Raw genomic sequence first — 27934 nt, 5'->3', positions numbered from 1 at the left:
CCCACCCGCCCAGCGCAAACTGGCTAATTGGAGCGAACTGTCTATGATTGACAGCTAGTCTATCGAATCAAATTAATTTGTTGGTGTGCAACACTCACAACCAACCCATCCTTCCTCCCGGTTCCCGGTCTCTCTGCAGCTGGCTGCCGCGCACTTTCTGTCCCCGGCCTGCATTCATAAGCTGCCGGGAAGAACGCGCCAATAGGCGGGCCGCCGGATTTGTCCATATCAGTAGGACGAAAGTAACTTACCTGAATGGAAGCGGATGGTTTCATGTCCCGGCGAACGTCCGTGGAAGCAGCGGGCGTCGATAGCCGGGTCACTGGCGCTGCAGCCAGGGCAGAGATTCGATGGTTGGGCGGCAGACTGCTGGGAACATCGGGAGGATTTCATGTCTCATCCAGAATGGCGGGGGAACAGGACTTTGTCTCGGTGTCGCATCGGTCTAATCCGGAGACCTTGACTTCTGTCGAGACAGAAGTAGACTATGAAGGACTGCCTCAAGGAGTATCCACCAGCACACACATGTTGGCAGGTGCCGTTGCTGGAATCATGGAGCACTGCGTTATGTATCCCATCGACTGTGTCAAGGTATAAGAGCGATGGAATATAATAGGCTACGAGTTTTAAAGTTTGTCGGGCTCTGTTTTTGCAACATTGAGGGGTAGCAACTGGTTGTATAAAGCCGAGCCTGGCGCAGGCCTCTTTACAAGCCTGAGCTCGATTAACGCTAGCTTACAAGCTAACAGGCTAACAGGGGGTAACCTTGCTAACAGAGGTCAGTTAAATCAGCTACCTTACCTAAACCTAAAATTATAAAACCCAGGATTCTCAGGCGGACGCAGTGGGAAGCTTAATATTAGTGTGTATGTTTACCTTTACCCTAGCTTTGATTTGGAAAGATAAGTAATGAGTTAGGCTTGATAGTAGCTCACTGAGGTGCCGTTAAGGAGTGTCGTAACGGCACCTCAGTTTGTCCCAGATTGTTAAAGTTTGTCCCTAACATGCATCCTTTATCGCACAGGGTTTGAAATGCGCATTTTTGGTGTGTTTTCTTTTTCCAATTTCAAGTGGATTCGTAAATTTACACCTTGCTACACAGCACTACTTTTCAACGGGTCCGATACACTTAAAGAAAGTTATCACTTAACCCATTAACTCCATGGACATTTTGTGTTGCTTTGTCCAAAGCCTAAAATTGTGCTACGTTTTAAGTAAATGGTTAGTATCGTAAAAGTAATCCTGACGAAAATCCAACAGGCGAGATTTTAGAATTAACCTTGGAGTTCACATGTGGTCAAAGTCTGATATCAAAGACGTAACCATAGAGGACTAAACAAAAGCGATACTGGGGACAGTTGTTGCTTTCATTCATTTGCATTGTTGTAGCTACCTTTATGGTTGTAGACAACATCACTCTTTGCTTTACTTTGGGAAAACACTTTGTAGAAACTGTCAAAAAACCACGGTGAAGAGTCGGCTGTAGTAACTGAGTAACTCATTTGGGTCATTAGTCACTGGAGCAAAAGTCAATGACACACTAGTTAAATGAAGCACTCCTTGGCAGAAGAGGGTGTGGCACTGTGCACAGGCTTGCTTCTCAGAATAACTGGATAGTTTAGGATTTTCTAACCATGTCTTCCTATGATATAAATGTCTGTGCCAACTGTGAACAGCTGCTTGTCCCATGCTTTAGCTAGAAAGGTTCAGTTGAGTACATTTAAGGATTAGAAGAGGAACTGACTAGTCAAATCTAAGGAGTCAAAAAGCATTTCAGCAATCAAGACAGTGTCTTCCTTTGTTAGCTTAGTGCTCAGTATGCGGCCTATTATTTCCTTTTTGTATCAGGAGATAAAGAAGCAGTAATTCTGTGGTTTCTTATAGCGGTGGTAAATCAAACAAAAGGCTTATTCACTATAAATTCCAAGTCGAAGATTTGGTGAAAACAAGCTCAAGCTTTCCCTTGCAGGACTTTTCATCAGAATCACACCATGATCAGCAGATGTTTGTAGAAAATGTTCCGACTTGCAGATTTGTGGTTATTTCAAATTCTTATTAACAAGGATGTAAATGTGCAATCTGCTGCAGTGACAAGTCCTGTGTAGGTCATTTTAACTGAGCAACAATTGGTAAACAATGATGTTGATCACTTCCTCATTTTTAGAAAGCCTTTAACAAAAACATAGAGCAATTAACATTCAGACCTAATGTCATTCCTGGTAGGATGTCAGCTTATGAAACTTCTGCCCAGGAAGGGAGGGGGGGACTCCGCCGATCTAGTGTTTGCGAAGCAAAAAAAACATGTGCTTCAGGTGTTTTAATTTATAAAAAAGACTTTAAGTTGAGAATTTCGCAAGCCTTTCCTGGCCTTATGTGTCTCAAGACCGTGTCCCTCTTCCAGCAACAAAGCTGAAGTAGAAGGAAGTGGATTACAGAACTTTGTGGTTGACTATCTTTTGTCTGAAGGAAGTTTGGATTTTCTTTACAGTAAACTTTAAAAGACAACTTCCTTTTACTGCTAAGGTTTGTTTTTTCACAATCTGTTTCCTGCTGCCGTCATATGTAGCTGCCAGCATCTTTATGTAATACTGATCATTATGCTTCAGTCTATTCTTCTCACTAAATTCAGTGTCTGTTTGTTCATTGCTTGAAGGCAGGCAGAAAGCATCATCTTACTAATCTGTGTAACTGGAAGAACTTTCTTTCACCAAAATAATATCAGGAATTTTTTTGTAAGTGAGTTTTATTTACTCAGTTGACTCAAGATATCTAGTTTGAGCTTTTTTCATACATAAACGTCTATTTTAAGCTAGGGGAAAAAAATAAATGCAGACTTTTTCCTGGGTGAACCATTAAAAAAACCTTTTGAAAAAATGGTGAAATATGTTGCAAAATGTTACAAAACTCTGATCTATTTAATCAGACTTTGGGAGGAAGCACTGCTGTAGTTTCTTCAGTATCTACAATTGACCTTGCCCTTTGACTGTTTGCACAAAGCTACCCCGTCTATCTAGTTGGTAGATATTAATGTTTTTTAGGGTAATGTAGCAACCTAGCAACAGCTGCCAGGTTGCTACATTAGGCCTTCAGAGATGATTGCTTTGATAGCAGAGGTGGCATTTGCTCTCTCGCAGGGCAAAGATGACACTAGTGAGTTAGTGGTATACAGTGAAGTAAGGCTGAATACATAAACCGGTGAACTGTTGTCATTTTTTTTACTACCAGCTGCTGCTGTTGTTTGCTGCTCAGTGCTGAGGACGTGGATGTTCTACAACAGTCTTGAATGCACCGCTCACATTGTGGATGACTGAGCACATTCCGTGTGCGTTATCGTTTCCCAGAAGCACAAACCGGGAAAGTCCATGTGAACATTTTGCAAAGAGGAAGATGTGCTCTCTGCTCTTCTGTAAATCAGCTGGAAAAATTTGAGGATTGTGACATGTTAGGGGGCTGAAAATATTGCTCATTGCTTTGGTAATCTGTTACTAGGCATGGGCAGTGTTAAGGGTCCGAAATTGGTGGAGAGTACAAAACCAGGACAGTCCAGAAGATTTGGGTCAAAGCAATCTTTATTGAAGTTCACGCGCGGGAAGACAATCACTGCATACATCAGCGAGGGTCTTCGCCAAAATTATACTTCAGATTGCTTTTATATCATCAGAGTATTATGACGCCCCCTCTTGCGTTTACAATCACATAATTTGCATGTACAGAACATTTATGTATTTTAAGAATTAACTGCAGACACAGGAGTTCCCCTTTTGGCATCTTCTTCCAAAGAAGGCAATAAACTCAGGCCTCTGTGGTCTCCAGGGGCTGGTCTTCTCCACTCGTCACCTGTTGTCAAGACAGAACCTCCAGTGCAGTATGTTAACTGAGTGCCTTCAGGCCTCTTCTTAAATCTGTTTCTAAGTTATATGTAATGTATATGTGTTTTGTAAGCATGTGTGCAATCTTTCTTAAGCTCCCCACTTCCTTACCAATGTATCACCCAGACATCGCGCTGAATGAAGCTTGTGACCTTTATTTACCTGGGAAAGCTTCAACTCTTTAAGACCATGGAGCTGCAATGTGTGTAAAGATATAACAATATAAAATGGTTATGACTGCACCTGTGAGAGATTAATATGGTGTCAGTATGTTTAAATGTTTCAAGGCCAACTTAAAGCTATAAGCTGTGTGATTAATGCTATTGGCAAGGCTATGAAATATATTGTAATAATGAAGCAATTTCCTTTGATTCTCACAATCCTCCTTTTGACCTCTTGCCACAAGAGGTCACCACACCGTGTGCTGTGTCACTCCTCGGCCCCCTCAGTCGTTTCTACGTCCATTAATGGCATCATAGACACCGGGGTCACCGCCCCGGGGTCCACTGCCCTCGTAATTACCTTTTCCAACAATCCTCTGACACAAGGAATGAGACAGCATCCGCAGGTGACCAAAATCCCTAGAAAAGCAGATACAGATAACATGGCAGACATTACAAACCCTTTCCACTGGCCAAACACGGATGTCATCCAGCCCTCAAAGGGATTCTCAATTCCAGAATCTTCATGCATGGTTCTTGACAGCGTTTTAAGACCTTCCAGAGCTCGGGTAACTGAGCCATCTGGGGCAGTATTATTAGGAATGAAAGTACAACACAGGTCACCAAACATAGCACAGACCCCTCCCCTCTCGGCCAGAACCATGTCGAGAGCGAGTCTGTTTTGGACCCCCATTAATGAGGTCGGGCCCAACTGCTCCGCCACTCCCTCAAAGGCATCCCTGGTCAGGTTTGAGAGTCTCAGCAGGTTATAATGGACATAATTTATTCTATCCACATTCTTGTTTGGGGTCACTGGAAAAAGAGCAGAAATGATTGGTAAGTTTTCAAAACCAGCTGCTACTTGATCTGCCAGTTTATACTCGTTAGGAACTCCCCTGGGCACTCCTATGGAGTCGATCCAGGTGGGTGAATTCATCCTAGGATCATATGCATGTGTCCCCTTACCCAATACATGTCGCTTACGTCTGGCTGCCAGTGTGCGTGTGTTACTCTGGGGAATTGCTGTCACTCTGTTGCCGATTAATATCAGTTGAGCACCCAACCTTACCATTGCACAGGTCCCGACACTTCCTAGTGGAACACGGACCAAAAGAGTTCTCTCCCCACAATAATAGTACAACCCACTTCTTGCCCATGTACCTATTACTGTGTTTGAGTCATTCTTTGCATTGGTGGTTCTTCCTGTGAGCGTCGTAGCGCACCAGCTGGGATCGATATCTCCCAGCTTGTATTTTATTTTGTCTGTGGAAAACTTAAAGCAAGTATAGTTATCTTTTTTGGGTCTAAATGGTCCTACCTTTGTACCTTTATCAATTGGCGGGAAGAGGCTGGCCAATATTGAACAATTGCCAGTACTCACCGCTTCTCTTGTGATTTGTAGCATGCAGTCATATCCCCATTTGTCCTCTGGATACAGTGGAGCGGGTTCTGTAAACAAGCGCGGCCTAGCTGAAGCACAAGCAACACAGTTAGATACATCTTGTTCTTTTGCATTTTGAGCCACCCAGTCCAGCCACAGGTTACTGTCACTGAAACCGGTGGCGCGTTCAATTAAGTCCTGAGGCTTCAGCCTGGTGTAATCCACAATCAGGACTCGCCGCTTTTGCTCCTCACGGGCAACAGTTAACGACCCGTTTCCCCAATCCCCTGTACTATTTATGACCGGAGGGTTGGGCTTTGGGTTTACTAAATTCACTCTAATCACACCTGTCGGGTCTGTCCCTGAAACATCTACCCCAATCACCAGGTAGAACACGCCTCCCGGACTATTTGACCTGGGCAAAGAGCTCCATGGTCCCAGAGAGAGGGTGATAGGGTTCTGTGAGGCAGAAAAGTCCCTCTGGAAGGCTATCCCTTTCAATCCTTCAGGAACGTGTGGCTCCCACTTCACTCCAGTCCAGGCTACCACCTTGCTCCACCCAGGAATGCACCAGTGCCCTGCGGTATAAGACGCTAGCACTGGGCGGATTCCCCGGCTGGAGTGAGGGTTCCCTCCCCGGGTACAAATATCCGGGTGACTGCAGATCCACACGTCATATCCCCTCCAGCTGCTGTTTGCGCCTTTGCAGTTAATCACTTCGCACAAATCAAAAGAGTATGAACTCGTGGACCCTTTAACGTAGTCCAATTCCATGCCATTATAAGCGCTGAGACACCCATCCCTTTTACCTGATACCTCTCGTTTGGGTCTCTGTAACGGCCACATTTCAGTGTTCTGTTTTTCAGTCAGTGGAGGGCTGGGCTGACCTCCGTGCTCGGGTGGGCTGTTCCAGGCTATCTGCCAAAAATACACAAAAATACATATTAGCAAAAGTAATACTATCTTATATAACAACCATGTGGTTGTGAGGAGCATTTTTACCAATTTTCTCTCCTCACGCCTCCTGCTACGTGCCTGTATGTCAAATGCGTGCATGTTGTCGTGTGAGACTTATACTTCTTTTATCAAAATATATTTATTTAAATGCTTTCCCTTTTTTTTTTTTTTTTTTTTTCTTCAATGTGTTACCACTCCCTTGCGTTGGCGTGGGGATCTCCTCCTTTGCTGTTCTTCTTGCTTCGGCCTCCCAGGTAGACTACTGTTCGGCCCGTTGCACGGGGGAGAGGATTTATTCTGCCTCTGGCTGTCGTCAGCCCCCGTGTTCGGTGGAGCTAGGTCGCTGTCCACCAGGCTCTCGTCCGCTGCAGCACACTGCGTCCAGTGATACCAATTTTCACCTTTTCCTTTCAAACGGACCGCTGTGGCCGTCCGAGCCGTCACCTCATAGGGTCCGGTCCAGCGAGGCTCTTTCCACTTCCTCTTTATGACTTTCAGCCACACTGCTTTTGCCTCTGGAACCTCTCCTTCTGCCGTGGGCCTCCCGGCGGTCACCTGTTTTGTAAAACTGGACACAAGAGCTTTTACTTCATTAAAATATTCAGCATGAGACTTGTTACTTCTCTTAGACTGTTCTGTCGCTGGAACCACCGTCCAAGGCGCCGGAAACTGCCGTCCTGTCAGCAGCTCGTAGGGCGTGAAACCTGTGGATTGGTTAACAGAACATCTTATGGTCATCAAAGCAATTGGCAGGGCTGCAACCCAATTCAACCCTGTCTGTGCACAGATTTTAGCCAATTTGTTTTTCAAATTTAGGTTCATTCTTTCTACTTTTCCTTGGGACTGAGGATGGTACACTGTCCCGAATTTATGCTGGACTCCCAGCATTCTCTCCACCTCTGCTAGATCCTTATTTCTAAAATGGGTCCCGTTATCTGATCTAATTCTCTTGGGAAACCCATGCCTTGGGATGTAATGGTTAATCAGACATTTAATCACACTTTTTGCGTCCTCTCTTTTAGTCGCCCATGCCTCTGGCCAGCCGGTCAGAGCATCCACACATACCAACAAGTACCTCAATCCTCCTGGTCCCCCATCCACCATGTCAGTGTAGTCAATCACAATTTCTTCTCCTGGTCTCTCTGGCATGAGGAACTTACCTGGTTCTGGCTTCACCGCTGGTTTTGGATTGTGTGCCCCACAGATCAGACACGTTCTGGCTTTTTCTTTTATCATGTCTCTCAGGTGAGGGTGCCACCAGTGACACAAGTTTCTCTCCATCTGTGCCACACCCACGTGACCAAGTCCATGTGCCTCACTTACCTTCTTTTCAGCCAGCTTGGCTGTTAGAGCCGGTCGCCCGTGGGGCCCTCTCCACAGACCTCCTTCTTTTCTGGCTCCTCGGGCCTGCCACACCTCCTTTTCTTCCTGGGTGGCTTCTTCCTGCGCCCTTCTGGCTTCCTCCAACACATTAACGGTTGGCTCTTCTTCAGCAATAACCTCCACCATCTGTCTCCGTCCTTTGTAGCCTGCTGCTTCTTTGGCGGCTTCATCTGCTTTCTGGTTCCCTTTTGCTACCATTGTGTTTTCTTGAGAGTGTGCTTTACATTTTATGATACTTACCATGTCTGGGTCGTTCAGAGCGTCTTCCAGTTCCTCCATTTCCTTCTTATGGCATATTGGGGCATTGGTTGCTGTTCTGAAACCTGCTCTCTTCCATTGAGCGAGTTCCACGTGAGCTGCCCCGAATGCATAAGCTGAATCAGTGTAGATGTTCACCTTCATGTTCTTGGCCAGTCTCAGGGCTCGAGTCAGGGCTATTACTTCAGCTCTCTGTGCTGACTGCTGACCTTCTATTCTTCCAGCTTCTTTTACCTCATACTGTCGTCCTCTTCTGGAAACCACCGCGTAGCCTGCTTTCAGTCCTTCTTCATCCCGGTGACAACAGCCGTCTGTGAACCAGTCCTCCGCACCTATGATAGGTTCTGCTTTCAAATCTTCTCTGACCTTCTCTTCAGCTTCAGCTCTTTTGGCACAGTCGTGTGGTTCCCCTGACCCCATCAAGTCTGCCATGTTTATGCCCTCATGTGTAAACGTCAAGTTTGGAGCATCCAGGACTTTGCTCAGTCTCTGTTGTCTCAGTGGTGTCATTGTGAAGGCTTGTGAGTTTACATAGGCTACTACACTGTGTGTGGTGAGCACTTTAAGTGGATGTTCTCTTACTACATGTGCTGTTTTCTGAATGATTTTGGCTACCCCAGCTGCATGCTGTGTACATGGGGGATGTCTTGCCTCTGTTGGATTTAATCTCACACTGACATACATAAGCACATCCCTACCTCCTCCTTTTTTCTGAAACAAAACGCCATTCACAATCTCATTTGTTTCAGAAACATCAAGATAGAATGGTTCATCATAGTTGGGTGTGGCCAGATCTGTTGCTCTGGACAGGTCTTGTTTCAGTGAGATGAATGCTGTCTCTGTTGGTGGTGTCCATGGTAGCTCTGCCTTAAGGTTTCGAACGCCCACCTTTTTGATCAGGTCCCTTAAGGGGGCCGTCTTACCCGCATAATTCGGGATAAACTGTCTGCTGTAGCCTGTCAGGCCAAGAAAGGAAAGGAGTTCCTTCACAGTCCTTGGTTTTGGGTGTGTCAGAATCTGGTCTCTGTGTGTGTTCATTAAACCCACTGACCTGTGTGCGATGACTCGGCCCAGAAATGTTACTTCCGGTCGGACCAGCTGCAGTTTTTCTTTACTTACTTTAAACCCACATTCTGCCAAGCGGTTCAGAACCACCAGAGAGGCTGCTGTGCAGGCGGATGCGGACGGGGCTGCTATTAACAAGTCATCTACGTACTGAATGAGTGTACAACCTTCAGGCAGATGGCACGGTGACAGCGCGTCTTTCAGCACCTGGTTGAAAATGCCTGGAGACAAGGCAAAACCCTGTGGCAGGCGTGTGTATCTGTACTGCTGTCCTCTGTATGTGAATGAAAAAATGTCCCTGAGTGATTCATGCAGAGGGAGACAAAAGAAAGCATTAGCAAGATCAATACATGTAAACCACTTTTGTTCCCACGAGATGGCAGTTAAAGCCGTGTATGGGTTTGGTACAGGCACGGTGTCTGTACGTAGTATTGCATTAATCGCTCTCAAATCATGTGCCATCCTGTATTTGCCTGTCCCGTGCTTTTCTACTGGGAGAATAGGTGTGTTCCAGTATGATTGAGAAGGCTCGAGCACACCTACTTTCAGCAACCCCTCAATTGTTTCTGCAATGCCTTCCTCAGCTTCTGGTTTATGTCTATACTGAGGTCTCTCAATTGGCACTTCCGATTTCAGCTGAAACAGGACGGGTGAACAATTGGCCAGGCCAACATCCGTGGGCCCTGTTGACCACAAACAGTCAGGGAGCTGTGAAAGTGCTGCAACTGCGTCAGGGTGGTCTGTTTTTTCCCTGCCGTGTGTTCTTGAAATTTCTTTGTGTTCTACAACCACCGCGTCGTTAGACAGACAGGTGATTCGGTAGGTTTTGCACTGTGGTGCATACCAGACATTTGGGATTTGAGTACTTTGCCACCAGCTGTTATCCAGGGCTCGCTTGACCATCGGACCCAACTCTCTGGCCTGATGACCGACGTGGACCGCCAAAGTGACATGGGGAGCTGAATCGGAGCCCATCACGTACCAAAGCAGTTGTTCTTCCGTCAATTTTACAGCCGCTGCTACCCCTTCCGGGCCCACATAAATGTTATGGCAACGCACACTCCAAATTTGACCTTCGAGGTCATTTTCAAAATTTTCTCGGTACGTGTCATCGTCGTCCCTATCATAAAACAGAGTGACGTGGTAAGGGTCACGCGGCGGGGTGTAGACGGCCAGGCTCATTATCCAGGGTCTCCACAGCTCATATTGTCTCAGAATGCCGTCTTCCACCAGCCTCCCCCAGTAGATGTCAGCTGTAGCTTGTTCACAGTCTCGTATCAGATATTGAGTCTTTGTGAGTGTCCCCAGGCACGGGAACTGGTTTCCGCCTGGCAAAGTAACCGTCAGGCCATCTGCGGAACAGGTGATAGTAGCTCCTAGCTTCACGAGCAGATCCCTGCCCATGAGATTTACTGGTACCTGCGGCGACACCACATATCTGTGCTTCAAAGTCTGTTTTCCCAGCTCAGTCAGTGCTGGATCAGTTAGTGGCAGAGTCATTGGAACCCCGGAGAAACCAACCACGCTCACAGTGTGGTCAGAGATGGTTGCACTGTTTGGTGTGGATGTAAGCGTGGAGTAGGTCGCTCCAGTGTCCACCAGGAAGGTCAGTGGTGTTCCTTCCACAGTCATTGACAGCATGGGATCTGCCATTCCCACACCGTCCGGTTTCTCAGGGCCCCGTCAATATTGCTCTTCCCAGCCCCAGTCTGCGACTGGATACTGGGCGAGTGGCGCTGCACCTGGGTTAGGAGCTAGGTGTCCACCTCTATACACACCTCTTCCTCTGGGAGCTCCACGTGCCTGGGTTTGGTAGCCTCGCCCACGATAGTTCGGGAGCGCTTGTGGGCAGTCTCTCGCCCAATGTCCGTCAGCTCCACATCTGTAACAGACATTCCAAGACGTGTTGCCGGGGTTCCCCGTTTCACGAGCCCTTTGTCCTCTCCCAGCGTAACCACCACGCCCTCTGTATGTTCTCGCCACTCCCCAATTCCCCGCGGGTTGTCTCTGCCTTGGTGCGTTGACGGGCCAGCGGTCATCAGGATAAAGGTTGGGGTCCAGATCTGGCCACTCAGGCACGGGATCAGGCTGTGGCTTCGCCACCATCATTTTCTTTGTGGCGTCCTTGCTTTCCTTCTTTCTTTCGCTTGCTTTATCTTTTGCTTCCGCCAGCTGCAGCTTCACCAGCCACGCCTGCGCTTCCTCCAGCTCCCTTTTCTGTTTGTTCACATCGTCCTTCTCCAACATCAACCGATGCGTTACATGCCTCTCCCATTGGGTGGAGTCAGCCACAGCAAAGTCTGGATTTTTCTCCAAATCAGTTCTCACCTGCTGAGGCAGCCCTGCCAGCACCGCCGCTCTGAACCACGCTCTTGATTCTCCCTCTTGACCAGGATGTATCCCTGTTTCTGACATCCACTGCTCTTTTGCTTTTGCTAGAAACTCTAAAGGTGTGTATTGTGGATCCCAGACTATTTTAGGAATGGCTCCCGTGTTTGGGGTCGGGTACTTCTCACGCACTGCGTCCGCTAGAGCATTTCGCACATTGCGATATGGCATGTTGTTGGCGTATTCAGTTGTTCCTGCCATTTCTTCCACGTCAGCCAGCCCGCAGGCCACCATCGCTCTCCCAGCGAGGGCGCGGAAGTCTCCCAGCGCAATCTCCTCTCCTTCCGTCAACGCCCCCAGCTTCCTCAGCCATCTTGCTCCTCCTTCTGTCACGGGAGGTAATTGTCTAACCAATGCCTCCAGATCTCTTACCTTATATGCTCGGTATATTGGTTCATGTTTGGGTCCCATTATCAGCGGCAAGTTACGGCTTGGTCTTGGGGCTTCATCCTCAAATTCCACTTCTCTGCTTTTCCCATTCTTTCCTGAATTTCTTGACGTGTCAAATATGGATTGGCGCTCCCCTTTGACGGTGGGCCTAGGTTTTGCATCTGGGGCTCTGTACACTGTTCTACTGCGCAAATCCAGATTTCTGTCCTGCTCACAGGCGCCTTTTCCTTCAGTCTCCTCATGTTCTTCGTCCTCCTCCTCTTCCGATGAGGTCTTGCGATCTTTTACGTCCTCCTCCATCACTCTCCTCAGTACCTTTTTCCCTTTCCATCCAGGCTTGAGATCCTTCATTTCCTCCTCCGCAAGTTCCTTCAGGGCTTTTTGCTTTGCGGCGGTCAACGTTTCTACTACCGCCAGTAGGGCCTCTCTGTCCTCGTGCATACGCCCATGAACTTGCCCGTCCCAGAGGTCCTTCTTCTGTGTGAACTGCTTGCCTGGGTGGCTCACTCTCTGTCCCATGTGGAACGGCAACTCAGCAAATTCTGACCTTCTTTCTTCTTCATCTGGTGAAATCACCTCTTCAGTCGGTGCAGCGGGTAAGGCTTCGGTGTGAGACACCACCGTCGCTGCCGGTTCTCCTGCTGAGTCCTGCATCGTCCGGGCCAGGCGACAAGATTCCACACCTGGACCTGCGGTACAGGCCGTCTGTGTCCCTGCATTCTCCATGTGCTGCTGTCCCACCGCCGTCATTTCCTCAGCTTGTGTTGCCCCGGGCATGCTTGAGTACTGGACATTTACGAGTCCTCCGACCGCAATGCCAGTTTGTCCACCAGGGCCATGCACTTGTCCTCCTTCTATGGTCATTACCGGCATCACATAAGGGGGAGGAGCCTCGGCTCCACCAGGCTGTGGCGGGGCACTGGGAAGTTGAGTGATCCACGGATATATTGTTGGTGTGTGAGGGTTATTCACTCCTTCGCTTTTTAGCGTCAGTTTTATCATTTTGTCCTCCAACTTTCCATTATCTTCCTGTAATTTCTGCATTAATTTCATTATACTTGCCATTTCTTCTTCCTTTGCTCGATCATAGTCTTCCACTTTTTCCTTCATCCAGGACGACACTGCACTGCACATCATCATCCACTTGCAGCAGTTCCCATGCATTGCCTTCAGGGCCGTCATTTCCTTTTTTGTTTTCCGGTTGACTGAGCGGCCTCCTGATTGCTCCTGTAAGCTTTTCAGTATCTTCTCACATCTCTCTCCCTCTGTTTTAAGCACGGCGTCCAGTGGTGTCCTTTCATCTAAACCTTTGTGTTGTAATTCAAGAATTTTGCTTACCTCTTCTTCCATGGCGCGACACTCCTTCTCAGCTGCTTTAGATGAACCTGTACAGGCCATCCTTATGGCCTTTTTCAGCTCCTCCATCTGGTCTTTCAATGTTTTGTAGCGTCTCTGTGCGGTACCTGAGCTGTCAGCCATTTTGTGTCTTCCTGTAAGACAGCACTTACCTCTTCAAAATGGCTGCTGTCGGCTCCTCCCTTTCAGTCACCCACCGGCACTTCCCAGTTCAGCTCAGTGCTCGTCCGTCCGCTCTAACAGTCACTTCCTCTTTTTAATTCTGCTTGGTGACACACACACACAGTGAACTCATGATCCACCACATCATTCGTATCATCAGGCACCCATTCACCCCTTACCCAAAGGCAGTCAGCATAGGAAAATATAGAAAAAGTGAAATACCTACCACTCAATTAATCATGGTTGTGTTAGTGTGTTTGGTTGGGTTTTGTGTGTCACAATGTGAATAAAACTATTTCTGCACCCCTCAAGGGACCTCAGTGTGCCTGTCAGGAAACAGATGCACTGCCATTCACGCACCAGTGAGCAAAGGGGAACCACACCCTAACTGTCTAGGGACCAAGCATCTCTTCAATATATGTCATATAATAATACATCAGACGTTATCAGCTAAAGCAATTATGCACAAGCTTCAGATCAATATTTCAAACTAGCACATTATTACCGCAAATGCAAGGCTACTAAAACACCACATTAACATTATTACTGTCACTCTCCATGTCGCTCATCTTGTGATGTCTCTGGGGAAATCTGAACATCCTCGCACAAAGCTACTATAGTGCTAAATAATGAAAAGCTCGTGGTCAGCCACCAGACAATTTCAGCTTCTGTAATAGTTGTGGCCACTTCAATATCTACAGGGTCGTCAGGCGCTTCTGCCCGTTCTCCATGGAAAACCCGAGTCGCCCTGTAGAGACCCTCCCCCAGAGGAATAAGTTTTATGCTGCAGTAACCAAAAGTGAACATCTTCCTCTTTCAAATTGTTATGTGTGTTCTGAGAAATAGCAAACAAAATTAATTTACTTCCTACCATGTGCTAGGCTGCACAGCACATGTAATGAAGCTGAAACTGAAAACTATACATATAACAGGAAATTAAACATAGGCCTATAACACAACAGTGGCCTATAGCTCTACAGTTCTGCGGCCTCCTCGCTATTGTATTCTACAATCTCCCGCAGGGAGGTTACCAAACGCAGGCAATCATTTAATAGCAGGGGGAATTCTGTTTCAGTCAAATTAAGAGTGATACTAAAGTAATGATCTGTACGACCAACCTCACAGCAAACCCGCAGTTCAGTTTCTACCCACCACGTGTCACCATATGTCACTGGAGTCAACACCAGACTGAAAGTGAATCCAGTCATATTTCTACTAACCGACTCCAAATCAACATTTTGTGTGTCCTCCATTAAATGTACGTGTGTTCTTTAAGACTGACAGTCCAATGTCCTACACACACAAATACAATGCGAGCTATCCCGTCCACTGGAAGTTAATGTCAAAATCCTGAAAAGCGCGCTCACACAGGTCCGGAAAGTCACGTTCCGCCTCAACGGGATTAGTATAGGGATTACAGTATAATTCCAGTGCCCGAAAAATAATCAGACTGCGATTGGTAAAGTCTAATAGGAGTTGTTGCGAATTTCTTATTACTGCAGTTACTGAAAAACCATAACGAACGTCTGAAAGCAGAGCTTCACAACGACAGGTGACGTTTGCAATATCACCTGTCCATGTATATTCAACCACACAAGAGCCGCTATCAAACATGCGAGCCAAATGAGGCAGGGAGTTATCCCCGCCACTCAAACAGAATGTTAAAGTCCCTGAATGCCGTTGCACAAAATATAGCAAAGTCCCGTTCTGCGTCAGTGGGGCTTAAGTTTATATGTTCTCTACAGTACAATCGAATAGCAGTAAATATAACGACACAACTGCATGCAAAGTCTACTAATCTGTCTTCTGATCTGTCTATCAGTGAGGTAACTTTAAAACCGTAGGTAATGTCTGAAGAGACAAGGTGACATCGACAGGTTACAACATAAAACTCACCTATCGGCGTATGTTGAAGTAAGCAATAGCCAGAATCAGGCATGTGTGTATGTGTAAAGTTTATATTGTATACTTAAAATAATAAAAGTACAAAGAAACTACAAAACGCAAGTGCTATGAAGTACTTCAAGAGTGAAATAGTTCCGGTACGAGAAAAATAGAAGCTAGAACAATGCACAATAATTTTAACAACCGTAATATAAACAAAGTAAAATAAAAGTTATTTCCTTAAAACACCATATAGAACAGACGTACTAACAACCAAGTAAAAATTAAAGTAATTCTTTCCTTAAAACACCAGCAAGTCGTCTTTAACCCAGGCTGTGCAGGCAGTCATTAGGCACTCATTAGTAAACCGGAAATGTAACTTCAAGTAAGTCAGAGACACCTAATTTACATAGACACAGACACACACAGTGTAAAAATAACCAACTAGCTGCAGTGCCCTTGGCAGACAGAAAATGTAGACAAACAGAAATATTGTACCAACAAAATATAACCTAGAGACGTCTTATAAGATATACAAATATATACAAGGCCTTAAAGCGAACAACCTACCGAATTTAGAAAAATTTAACTTTAACGGTCCAACCGATGAACTCCCTGAGTTTTTTGTAATCAATTAAAACCAGTCTCGGCCCCGGGCCGTGGTCAGATAATTAAAAATCTAACATAATTTAAAAGCGGCAACCAACTATACTTCCCCGAAGTTATAATTGTAACGTTACACGCCCGAAACCCGGTTTCTATCGACCAAAAAAGTGCAAAATACCGTCCCGGACGGCAAAGTGGTCCAACCACTAGTTATTCAGGAGTGCCCCAGGCTCCACAGTGACCAACTGACTATCCCTCAAAAGAGGACAAGATCTAAGCGTCCTTGACCTTGGCAAGCGTTACCTCTGAGCAATGCACTTCTTAGAACTCCCAGAGTTCCGTTCTACAGAAATTTAAGTACTTTTGAAGACACCCCACAAAACCACAAAACCAACCAAATCGGTGTCCAAGCCCGGCTTTATAATCAATGTAGACATTAATGTCACAAAATTCACTAATTCCCTGTCCTACTACATTCATTTACCACTGTAATTCCTTAACCGTATTTCAATTCACTTTTCCATACACTTATTACTTCTTCATAATCCTTATAACATTACTTAATTGTCTTCTCTGTTTCACTGACTTCTATTCTACATAGAACCTTCTGAAATGCTCACAACACAAACATTTACCAGTAATGAAATGAGTAGACATCAATTTCAATCATCCAATTTGGCACACTTCGGAATATTTCAACAGGTAGTGCCTACCTTGTGAGATGGGCTGCCCTTTGTCCACTCAAATCGATCACTGCCTCCTGATTGTGCGACCCCCTCGGACGTCCACAAACACTCTCTCCTGAACCAACACCGGCCAATGCACCAATTGTTAAGGGTCCGAAATTGGTGGAGAGTACAAAACCAGGACAGTCCAGAAGATTTGGGTCAAAGCAATCTTTATTGAAGTTCACGCGCGGGAAGACAATCACTGCATACATCAGCGAGGGTCTTCGCCAAAATTATACTTCAGATTGCTTTTATATCATCAGAGTATTATGACGCCCCCTCTTGCGTTTACAATCACATAATTTGCATGTACAGAACATTTATGTATTTTAAGAATTAACTGCAGACACAGGAGTTCCCCTTTTGGCATCTTCTTCCAAAGAAGGCAATAAACTCAGGCCTCTGTGGTCTCCAGGGGCTGGTCTTCTCCACTCGTCACCTGTTGTCAAGACAGAACCTCCAGTGCAGTATGTTAACTGAGTGCCTTCAGGCCTCTTCTTAAATCTGTTTCTAAGTTATATGTAATGTATATGTGTTTTGTAAGCATGTGTGCAATCTTTCTTAAGCTCCCCACTTCCTTACCAATGTATCACCCAGACATCGCGCTGAATGAAGCTTGTGACCTTTATTTACCTGGGAAAGCTTCAACTCTTTAAGACCATGGAGCTGCAATGTGTGTAAAGATATAACAATATAAAATGGTTATGACTGCACCTGTGAGAGATTAATATGGTGTCAGTATGTTTAAATGTTTCAAGGCCAACTTAAAGCTATAAGCTGTGTGATTAATGCTATTGGCAAGGCTATGAAATATATTGTAATAATGAAGCAATTTCCTTTGATTCTCACAGCAGCAAGTCTCAGGTCTACCCCGGGGCCTAGTCCCAGTAAGAAAGGCCCAGTCGGAACACCTTACCCAAGAGGTGCCCACCTCAGTTGCCTCCTTTTGGTGTGGCAGAGCAGCGGCTGCACTCTGAGCCCCTCCCAAATGACTGAACTCCTCACACTATCGCTAAGAGAAAGCCTAGTTCACCTTACAGAGAAGGCGCATTTCCAGTGCATATATCCACAGTCTTATTCTTTCGCCTTTTAATTAAACTTTCAATGATAGCATTAACAAAAAGATCAGGCCGAGATTAAGGGATTTACGGTGTTTCTCAACAACAACGCTCCATCTGTTGGCAGATGGCTGCATAACAGTAAGACACAACTATTACACAACTATTTACCAGCATTGGGCGTGAAGTAAAAACAACTAGTATATGTGATACCGACTAGTGACAATAGCGATGATTGCTTGACTGGTCGACTTGTCACACACATCCCTGTCTGTTACTTAGGTAGTCAGATTCATTTATTGTCGACCAGTGAACAGTTGTACTGATTCATGGGCAAAAACACTGGCAGTTACATTTTCTACAGTGATATGTACTTCCATAAACACTGGATGATTTCCAGTGAAAAGGCTGTCAAAATGACACATACTGCATGATATTTGGACACAGAAGTTAAACCGCGCCATCTTTGTCATCCAACATCATTTTGTCTCAATCCTTTACTATATTAGGAGTTGTGGGTTTTGTTGTTTATGACAGGCTTCCTATACGGTCGTCATTTTAAAAAGGTGCAGTTTTCAAAATGCAAGAGCCTCTTCTAAAGATTAAAGTAACTTTATTGTGTTGTATCAGGAACTGCAGCATCAAATACCCAACATAGTAAGAACCACAAACGGAATAGGCAAACCTAAAATTAATCATCTACATCAGCGCTTACCTACTGCGCCAACTGTCCACTGTCCTGTTAGCTGTTCAGTTTCCCTGACAGAGGGATAAGTGTTTATAATGGTTATGCTCACAGAAAGGGGCCATGTAACACTTTCTTTTTTCTTTTTTTTTTTTCCTTTGGGTTGTTTGTTCTCTTTGCTCTCCTGCATCTTTTCTGCAAGAATGCAAAAGTACACCTGTTAACTTTGAAAAGGAAATATCACAATATCCAATTTCAAGTGTTTATAAAATTGAGTGGGCTTAAATACACAAGTTTGTATTTATTTGAAAAATACTTATTATTCCCACCCGGAACGTTAAAAGGTGGGATACAGATTGTAACATTATTCATTGTTTATTTATTTATTTTTCCCCCCATTACCTTAGACTCGCATGCAGAGCTTGCACCCAGAGCCGGGCGCACGCTACAGGAACGTGATGGATGCCCTGCGGCAGATTGTACAGACCGAGGGCGTGTGGAGGCCGATCAGAGGCGTGAACGTACTGGCAGTGGGAGCGGGGCCTGCCCATGCTCTCTACTTCGCGTGCTATGAGAAGATAAAGTTCTCGCTCAGTGACGCTATTCATCCTGGCACCAACAGCCACTTTGCCAATGGTAAGATGTTTCCCAGTCAGCAAACTTTGACTTATAATCAATGGTGCAGAAGTTTGATTGTGTTTTCTTTTTTTTTCTTTATTTTAAAGAACAGAAGAATAAAGAAACAGGAAATGAATTCAGTAGAATTTGGTAGAAGGAAGTTACACTGACTGTGTGACTGTTTATTACTGTCAGTTTGATTATACAATTTTTTAAATTTATTTTTTTCAATTAAACTAGAGCCAGTTATGCTAACGTTTTTAACACACTCCTTGTAATGTGTTCAAAATATTTGGAGAGGCTGCGAGATCTTGTGGTTAAAACTTTTTTTTGTCTGTTGTGCAGGAGTGGCGGGCTGCATGGCCACAGTGCTGCACGATGCCATCATGAACCCAGCTGAAGGTAAACTCTCCTCCTCCATCTCTTTGCTTATGTCAGCTCAGCTGATGTGCACACAGTCACATGTGATACATTCTGCACAGTAAAGACTTAGTGTTGACCTATTTAAAGAACCTCAGCCTACTTCAGGTCATTATAGACCATGTGGTGTTTCTGTGATTAGGACACTTGGTGGAGCTACAGGCTCAAGCTGCAGACAATAAAAAAGCTTTTTACAACAGACCGGTCTGATGATGACAGTTACACGGGGTTATGCGTTTACTTGAGAAGGTTAACATTTTGTTGCAATTCTGTGTGAATATGATTGGATGGATTGATAAGAAATGGTCATTAGATCATAGAAAACACGTGCTTGATCAGGTGTTATTGAATGTGATTGAGGAAGCTGTGTCCTGTCTTTTTCTTTTAGTTGTGAAGCAGCGAATGCAGATGTTTAACTCACCTTATCGTGGCGTGGTGGACTGTGTGAGTTCTCTGCTGAGACACGAGGGCCCAGCTGCTTTCTACCGCAGCTACACCACCCAGCTGACGATGAACGTGCCCTTCCAGGCGCTCCACTTCATGACCTATGAGTACCTGCAGGAGCTTCTCAACCCCCACAGACAGTACAACCCTTCCTCCCACGTTGTTTCCGGTGCTCTTGCTGGAGCCCTGGCTGCTGCTGCCACTACCCCCCTCGATGTCTGCAAGACCCTTCTCAACACGCAGGAGGCTCGGGCTATTCACGTGATCCAGGCAGAGGCAGCGACAGGAGCCGGAGCGGTTGCGTCGGCCTCTGGCAGCCGCCAAATCTCTGGCCTGGGGGAGGCTTTTCGGACGGTGTATAGGATGGGAGGCGTTCCAGCCTTTTTTAAAGGCGTCCAAGCCCGGGTCATCTACCAGATGCCCTCTACTGCCATCAGCTGGTCTGTCTACGAGTTCTTCAAATACATCCTCACCAAACGGCAGCATGAGAGAAGGCTGCATGGAGATCGGGATGGAGACAAATAAGCGCCTGGAAACACGACTGGGTATTAGCATTTCAGAGGTTTATTGCACCGTAGCGATCACTGTTATGGGTGGTGATTTCTGAAAATCTGAAGGTTAAAAAATTCTTTCTGATTCTTTGAGCAGAAAGTCAGTTATCATCTTGTTTACTGATATCAATTATGATATCTGTTCTTATTCAAAGCGGGTGACTACATTTACAACCAACAAAAGTAGCCTCTCATTATAGAGGGTTGGCAGAATGTCCATCTGTAAGAAGATTGCCCTGAAATAACAGGTTCTGGTTCCAACTTTCTTTTGGTTTGTTTGTTTTTTTTTTTTTTTACTTTTACTAGTGTTTGACCCAACAAACTCTCAGCATGGGCATCCAGAAAGGAAATCATTTGTTGTGGCTGAGCAGTGTTTCCCACAGATGTTGTTTCTAGTTGTGGCAGAGAGTGTCTACTGCTAACGAGTTCCATGTACCCTTTGTTTAACAAATTATTAACACCTCTACAGATATTTTATTTACCCACTAACTCATGACACCATAAACTATGGTGCAATGAGCTGCATCGCCAATGAGACTCCGCCTCAATCCTGATGGGTCTCTGGAGCTGACAGCTGCAAAACTCCAGAAACCGTAAATTGGTGTTCATCCTTTAAGAAGTAGCTTAATGATCTTGATAACCAGCACAATGGCGTAGTTATCAGAAAATCAACTTTCTAAATAAGTGAGAGGGACCACTGGTAAATTGGTTAAGGTGGTGTTCTCTCAAATGATCAGAGAATAAATGAATAAATAAACCCTTGAACGAGTCACCAAATACGCCTGGCAGCCTGCCCAAATAATCAGTGTGTGGGAAGCACTGCTAACACACTGAAATTAAGTCTGGATTGGGCCCACCCATTAAGGACCCCCCCGACTCTTATGTATGTTTGGAAAAAAAAAATGACTCAGGTTGAAGTGATGGCTTTGAGCTTTAGTTTGAGGGTGTTTATACTCACTTCTAATGAACTCAGTTTTGATTGTAACATTGTATAAATACCCCAGAAAGGGTAAAAAGTCCCACACTGATGGGAAGATGCTAGAATGGCCTTAAATCTCAGCAGGTTAAGTTACTTAAGAGCTGCACTGTGGCTTAGTTAAGACACATCTCCCGACTGCACATGTTGGGGAGGGGGTTTGGTTAAAAGCGCTACTGCCATTGCACCCTCTGACCACAGGGGGGTGCAGTGTTTAATTGCTATCCTAAAAACTTGAGGACAATTGGAGATTAGATGAAACTTTCAAAACAAGAACTTTAGCTTCGTAGCTCACAGCCTTGAATAACTTTGAGGGACATCCGGCAGAGCAGTGTTTTGAGGCCAGGTCAGGCCGCCTCTTCATCAGATGCAGAGATTTGATTCCTCCGGATCAAAACTTTGTTCTGGTTCATGTCCACAGAGTTCCTTTGAAGGAGGTGTTGTGCAATGTTGTGATGTCCTCTTTTTGCACAGTGTTGGGTTTCTGAATCAGTACTGTCAAATGTACAGTAACGCTTGGCTCAAAATAAGTGACTTTAGTGTGGGATCACCTTTATTTTACCTAACCCTCTCTTTCACGTGTGTGACACACAGATTATAAGTTGTTGTTTCTGTTTTGGAAAACAGAATTGGGTTTGGATGGAAGATTTAGCACTTGAGTGGACGTGCGTGCGTGTAAACTCAATTTTTTTGAGGTCAGTTGTGACTGAGTTTATTTAATCTTAGCACAGCTGTTGTCCTTTAATTGGAAAACAGTTTGAGGAGGAAAAAAGTATGAATTTATTGGACTTTTTATTTCCTTTGCCAAGGTCATCTTGTCACTTCATGTCTTTGCTCTAGAAAAGTGCTTTTTCTGTTGCAGCCATGAGACCAGGCTTCTGGATTTTTAAACCTTTTTTTCCCCTCATTAGCACACGTGGATGTGCGGAAAACCATATTTTTAGTAGAAGCTGTGCAAATAAGGTAACAGTTTTTATATCACCGCAGTCATGATTTAGTTGAGTCTTTTTCTGTTTTTTCTAGCACTTGAAAAACTTAAAAGTTATTGTCGTATTTAGTGGAGAAAAGCAAATTTGGAAAATAAAGAGAAACCGAGGCAACTATTTAAATACACGCCTACAGTTAGCCGCTATACAGCCAACGCACAACTACTACAGAGATAACTGTATACCAGATATAGATTTAATGTGTTTGAAGCCATAAATCTAAAAAGAAATTGTAATAACATGCATAAATAGATTGTTAAAGCTCCAAATATGAGGCTGACTTCTATGCTGAATGATATAAATTTGAACTGTAAGTTTTGTCAACTGTGCTGTAAAAATGCAAGTTTTTGTAGTGCACAAAATCCTCACCTGGAAGGTAGAGGAAAAAACCAAACTGTATTATTTTAAGAGCAGCGACACCTTATGTATCTGTGGAACAAAATAAATAGGTAAAGAGTATTTAAGTATGATTGTGGGACTGATCCTCACGTTTCAAAGTTGGGAAACCAAAGACTGAGCAGTAGAGGGGATGAACTGATGGTTTGTCAAATAGCAACACTAATGTGAAACGCTTGTGCGCAGTTTGAAAGAGACGCCTGTATTTTGTGACTTGTAAATAAACTCGCTAAGGCAGCTCCTCGCAGAAGCAGGGTCTTCTCTTGGTGCTGGCTCGCCAAGCGCTGAGGCTATCAATGTGTCTGCTGGTCTTATTTTTCCTCACCCTCACATTACAACATCCACACACCGCTTCAGTATGTGCACAGTCTGGAGACTATTCATCGATAGAGATACCTCTTTTGATATTGATTGATACACGCACACAGTCTCTACTGGTCCAAAGTTTTAGAACACCCCAATTTTTCCAGTTTTTCTATTGAAAATTATACAGTTTGATGTCTCATTGCACTCTAAAATGAAAGCATAGCACAAATAAGCAATTGCAGTTGAAAAGAAATGGAATCAATTTCTAGACCAAAATTTATTCTAAACCTTTGACTCATCAAAGTAGCCACCTTTGGCAGCTATAACAGCTGAACACATCTGTGGCATTCTTTCTACAATAGAAATCAAATATTGTTCAGAGAGTTCTTACCATATCTGTTGCAGAAGTTCCCATAAACATGCAGCACTTGTAGGTTGCTTTGCTTTCACTCTTCTGTCCAGTTCATCCCAAACTATCTCGATGGGGTTTATCTCTGGAGACTGTGCTGGCCACTTCATGGTTTCAAGCCTACCATCTTGTTCTTTTTTCTTGATGTAGTTCTGGGATAGCTTGGGCTATAATCTTCCTGTAGGATGAACCCCTGAACAACTAGGCACATACTAGAGGGTACTGCATGGTGCTGCAGACTGCTCTGGTAGCCGTTTTGGTTCAGGGTGCCTCTCACTCTGTACAAGTCACCGATCCTAGATCCAGCAAAACAGCCACAGACCATCACACGTCCTCCTCCATTGTTGAGAGTTGATACCACCCACTCTGGAACCATCCTTTTGCCTACTCGACACACCGTTGAACCAAAGATTTCAAATCTTGGTTCATCAGTCCATATGACCTTTTTCCAGTCTTCAGTAGTCCAGTGTCGGTGTTTCATGGCCCAGGCAAGCCTCTTTGCCTTATTCTGACGTCTTAGCAATGGCTTTCTTGCTGCCAGACATGCAGCTTGAAGTCTTCTCTTCACAGCTGAAATTGAGACTTGTTTACTACGACCACTATTAAGCTGTGCTTGAAGCTGTCGTCCTGTGAGCCGCCTATCACGTAAGCTGTTAACTCTCAGAAACTTGTCCTCTGATTCAGTTGTGGTTTGTGTCTGCCAGACCTCTTCCTGTCAGTTTGCCCAGTTTCTGAGTGTCTTTTGATGGTAAAGGAAACAGACTTATTTCTCTGTAGGAAACACCTACCACCTATGTTTAAGTGTTGTGATGGTCTGTCTCTCTTCCCTTGTTAATTGCCTTTTTCTCACCAGTTTTGTAGCAACACACTACTTTCTGCAGTACAATACTGTTCAACTGATGCTCACGAGGGTATGGTACCACAGTGTGTTCCAACACTGCTTTTATGCAGACAGAGGGGGTTTTAAGTAATCACCAGATTTCAAGGCATGATCAATCTCCATTCCTGCAGAACAGCTTAAATTGTTAACCCATTCTGTGTTCCCTGAGAAAGGCCTTTTTGCATAATTCTCAAATGTCCTTTTTTTTTTGTACCTCTGGCAGTTCCCCACTTACCTTTGTACCATTTCAAGATATTTATTGGATTTGAGCAACTTGAATAGCAATAAATAACTGAAAAAAATAGGGTGTTCTAAAACGTTTGACCGGCAATGTATATATCTCTCTATATATCTATATATTTATATCTATTTCTGTATATCCATGTCTATAGATAGATAGATAGACCACTGAGCTGGCTGCATGTCTTACTACCAGCAGAAGTTCAGTGATTCAAGGTGTGATCCTACTGGCTCTTCCACCTCCACACACTGTTATCTCTCTCAGTAATCATAAGTCTGCGTTTTAACATGAGGTATGTTTTTTTTCTCCTTTTGCTTACAGTGTAAAAACATTCATGTTGATAATACAGAAAAACTCCCTGAAATGTGCTTTAACAATGTGAAATTCATTTGGCTGGTTTCTGACTTCTTTGAGAAAACCAGTTGCTGGAGATTTGAAAGCAAACTGTTTTCCAAGTCTTGCTCGATGCAGGATTTTTAGCTGCTTGACATTTTGGTGCGCCAAGTTAAGGCCCTGCAACCATGTGAAGAAAAACCATATATGGACAAGATCCAGAGGCTGCTTTGGCTCGTCAGAGCCCGTTTATGATGGACTGTGGTAAAGTGGAAATCTTTTCTGTGGTCTCACAAATCAAAATCAGAATTTTTATTTATTTTTCTTCTGGGAATCTTCATTGTCAAGTCTCCATGGGTTAAAGAGGAGAGGGACCATCTGGCTTGACATCAGGACACAAAGCTAAGCTAAATCCATGGAAAGTAAATCTTGCATTTCAGCTCCTTAGGTGTTTTATAGATGGAGGCACGAGGTGCACATATTTGGACTGGTTTAACAGAAATGTTATTTGTAGGAATTCTTGAACATACAAGCTTAAAATGTAAAAGTTGTTTTGAGTTGTGGGTTAATAAGCATGGCATAGGTAATATGTGATGGTGTCATCACCTCAAATACACAAGCTGGCAGCCAGAGGACATCTTCACCACAGAAGCTCTTGCTTATTACAGGAAAACAACGGCAAAGGCATTCTGCACATAATCCAACAGTGTGGCTCTGTAGTAAAGACCTGTGAACTGATAAAAGAATCCCCGTGTTTTTGATCAACTGATAGCATCAAGGAAAACACAGCACTTTCAAAGCAATGGTCTCCTCTGTGTTTATCATATGATCTGTTGTCTCTGTGCTATTTTTAGTTATACACAGGGTTTAAATGCCTGCCAAATCACTGCACTATATGCTTTTAACAGTGTCCCAGCTTCTTTGAAATCAAAGTTGTATCATTTATCATTTATTATTTATTTATATAGCACATTTAATTGCAACAGCAAAGTTGACCAAAGTGCTGTACAAAAATACAAAATAACTAGTAAAGTAACTTATAATATTAGTAACAAACATCAAATACCAAATAACTCTCATACTGTATTAAAACCCAGTGAAAAAAAATGTGTTTTAACATAAGATTTAAAAAGATTTACAGTAGGAGCCTGTCTGATGTGTAGGGTAGATTATTCCACAGTTTAGGCACTACGACCCCAAACGCTCAATCGCCTCTGTGAACCAGCCTTGACCTTGGTACGCCTAAAAGCAAAAGATCATTTAATCTAAGAGATCTAGAGGGCGCATAAGGCTGCAAGCGGTCAGATAAATACCCAGGAGCCTGTCCATTCAGGGCTTTGTAAGTCAACAATAAAATTTTTAAATCAATTTTGAAGTGAACAGGGAGCCAGTGAAGAGAGGCAAGCACGGGGGAAATATGTTCACGTCTTTTCAGAAGATGAGCTGCAGCATTTTCGACCAACTGCAGTCTTGCAAGGCAGGTCTGGTTAACTCCAACATATAAGGAGTTGTAATAGTCCAGCTGGGATGTAATAAAAGCATATAAGCATGGATTGCCCATTCAAAGTTTTAAAAAGATTTAAAAAAAAAAGTATGACAGCAAACCACTGGAGAGGTTTGATGAATGAAAAAAAAAACAAGTTCCAAGTTTGAGAAGTAATGCAATAGTGGAACGGATTGTGGGAACATCATCCATCCATTCATCCATCCATTTGTTTAGCGTGGTTTATCTGGGTTCAGGGCATGGGGGCAGGAGTCATTCAGCCCATGGAAAATGAAACCTTACGTAACAAACTACTATATGAAGTTGTTAAGGTGGGTTCATTAGGTCACATGGCATTGGTCATCTGTAATTGTATCATTAAATCTGAACAGAATTTACATATTTTGGAGCATAGAAGTCTGTGTGCCCAACTGGGCTGTTCACGTTTTACATCAGATGGCTCTGTGGTAGGAGTCTGGATGCTAATTTGGACCTGTTACCTTCTCAATTATAAGATTAAAAATGTTTAAGTAAGAGTGAGAGAACATTTGATGTTTTCAGAATCGCTTTTATTTGACTGAACATTATTTGAAATGGGATTGTGAGAGATATCAGAGCTGTGAGAATCTGGATATTAAACTACACTAAGTGATGTTTGGGAGAGGGGAGTGTGGGGAGTAGCATGATAGTGGAAGTGATTCATGAAAACAAAACTTCACATTTAGCAAATAAGGGATACATAAAGGGTTTCTCATCTCAGCTCATCATTTCTATAGCAAAACCTCTACAAAGGAGGTGTGGCAATATATTGTTAGTATGCTGGATGTTTACATTTGCAATAAAACAGAAAAAAGAAAACGTAATTTGTTATTGTGCACATAAATTAGAACAAAATTGATGGAAAACGTGGTCTGCATCTTTTATTTTACCTGTTTTCTGCTAATGTTTGTTTTGAATGCTTAAAAACAAGTAAAATGACCATTCTGAAACCATCTTCATGATCTTTGACTTGCAGGGAATTTTGTTAATAAGAAATAATGAAGGGCCAACAAAGAAATGGCATAAATCATCATTCTGGAATACATGAAACACATGTAGGACGTCCTCTTCACTTTGAGTAATGAACCTTTTTACTGCAGGAGGTGGTCCAGATTAAGCTGACTGACAGAAAGCAGCTCCTCCACCTTCCCTGCGCAGATCCCGTTTCACTCCAGCCCCCATGTTTGTTGTCATTCCCTGTGGCCTACGAGCTAAAATGTTGTCTCTTCATGTCTCACATCTCGCTTTACCCCTACCATCCCTTTCCTCCCTCCATTGTTCTTTTTCGGCATCAGTGCTCTGAGATGTAAGGGGATCTGTTAAGTTGGACAGGAAGGTCTTGGCAAGTGAGGTCACTCCGGGCACATGGCAGCAGGTCTGGTCAGAGCCAAGGTCAACATCAGGCGTGTGCGTAGATGAAAAGACAAACGAGGTGGCTTAAACCCAGCTCACATTCTGCAAATCTCTCAACCAGTCACCCATGTGTGAGTGTATTTGGATGAAAAAAGACAGACGGAGGAG

General features: G+C 44.2%; 1 protein-coding gene across 1 annotated transcript; it reads left to right on the top strand.

Moving 5' to 3' along the window:
• The first annotated feature begins 115 nt into the window (after positions 1-115).
• On the top strand, positions 116-23015 carry LOC134628929 (mitoferrin-2-like). Its single transcript, XM_063475766.1, has 4 exons — positions 116-591; positions 18739-18967; positions 19295-19351; positions 19758-23015. The coding sequence occupies exons 1-4, from the start codon at positions 256-258 to the stop codon at positions 20336-20338; spliced, it is 1203 nt and encodes a 400-aa protein (XP_063331836.1). The 5' UTR covers positions 116-255; the 3' UTR covers positions 20339-23015.
• Positions 23016-27934: the final 4919 nt, after the last annotated feature.

Source organism: Pelmatolapia mariae, linkage group LG6 (assembly GCF_036321145.2).
Source record: "Pelmatolapia mariae isolate MD_Pm_ZW linkage group LG6, Pm_UMD_F_2, whole genome shotgun sequence".
Taxonomy (NCBI): Eukaryota; Metazoa; Chordata; class Actinopteri; order Cichliformes; family Cichlidae; genus Pelmatolapia; species Pelmatolapia mariae.
This window is presented reverse-complemented; position numbering and strand designations above follow the sequence as displayed.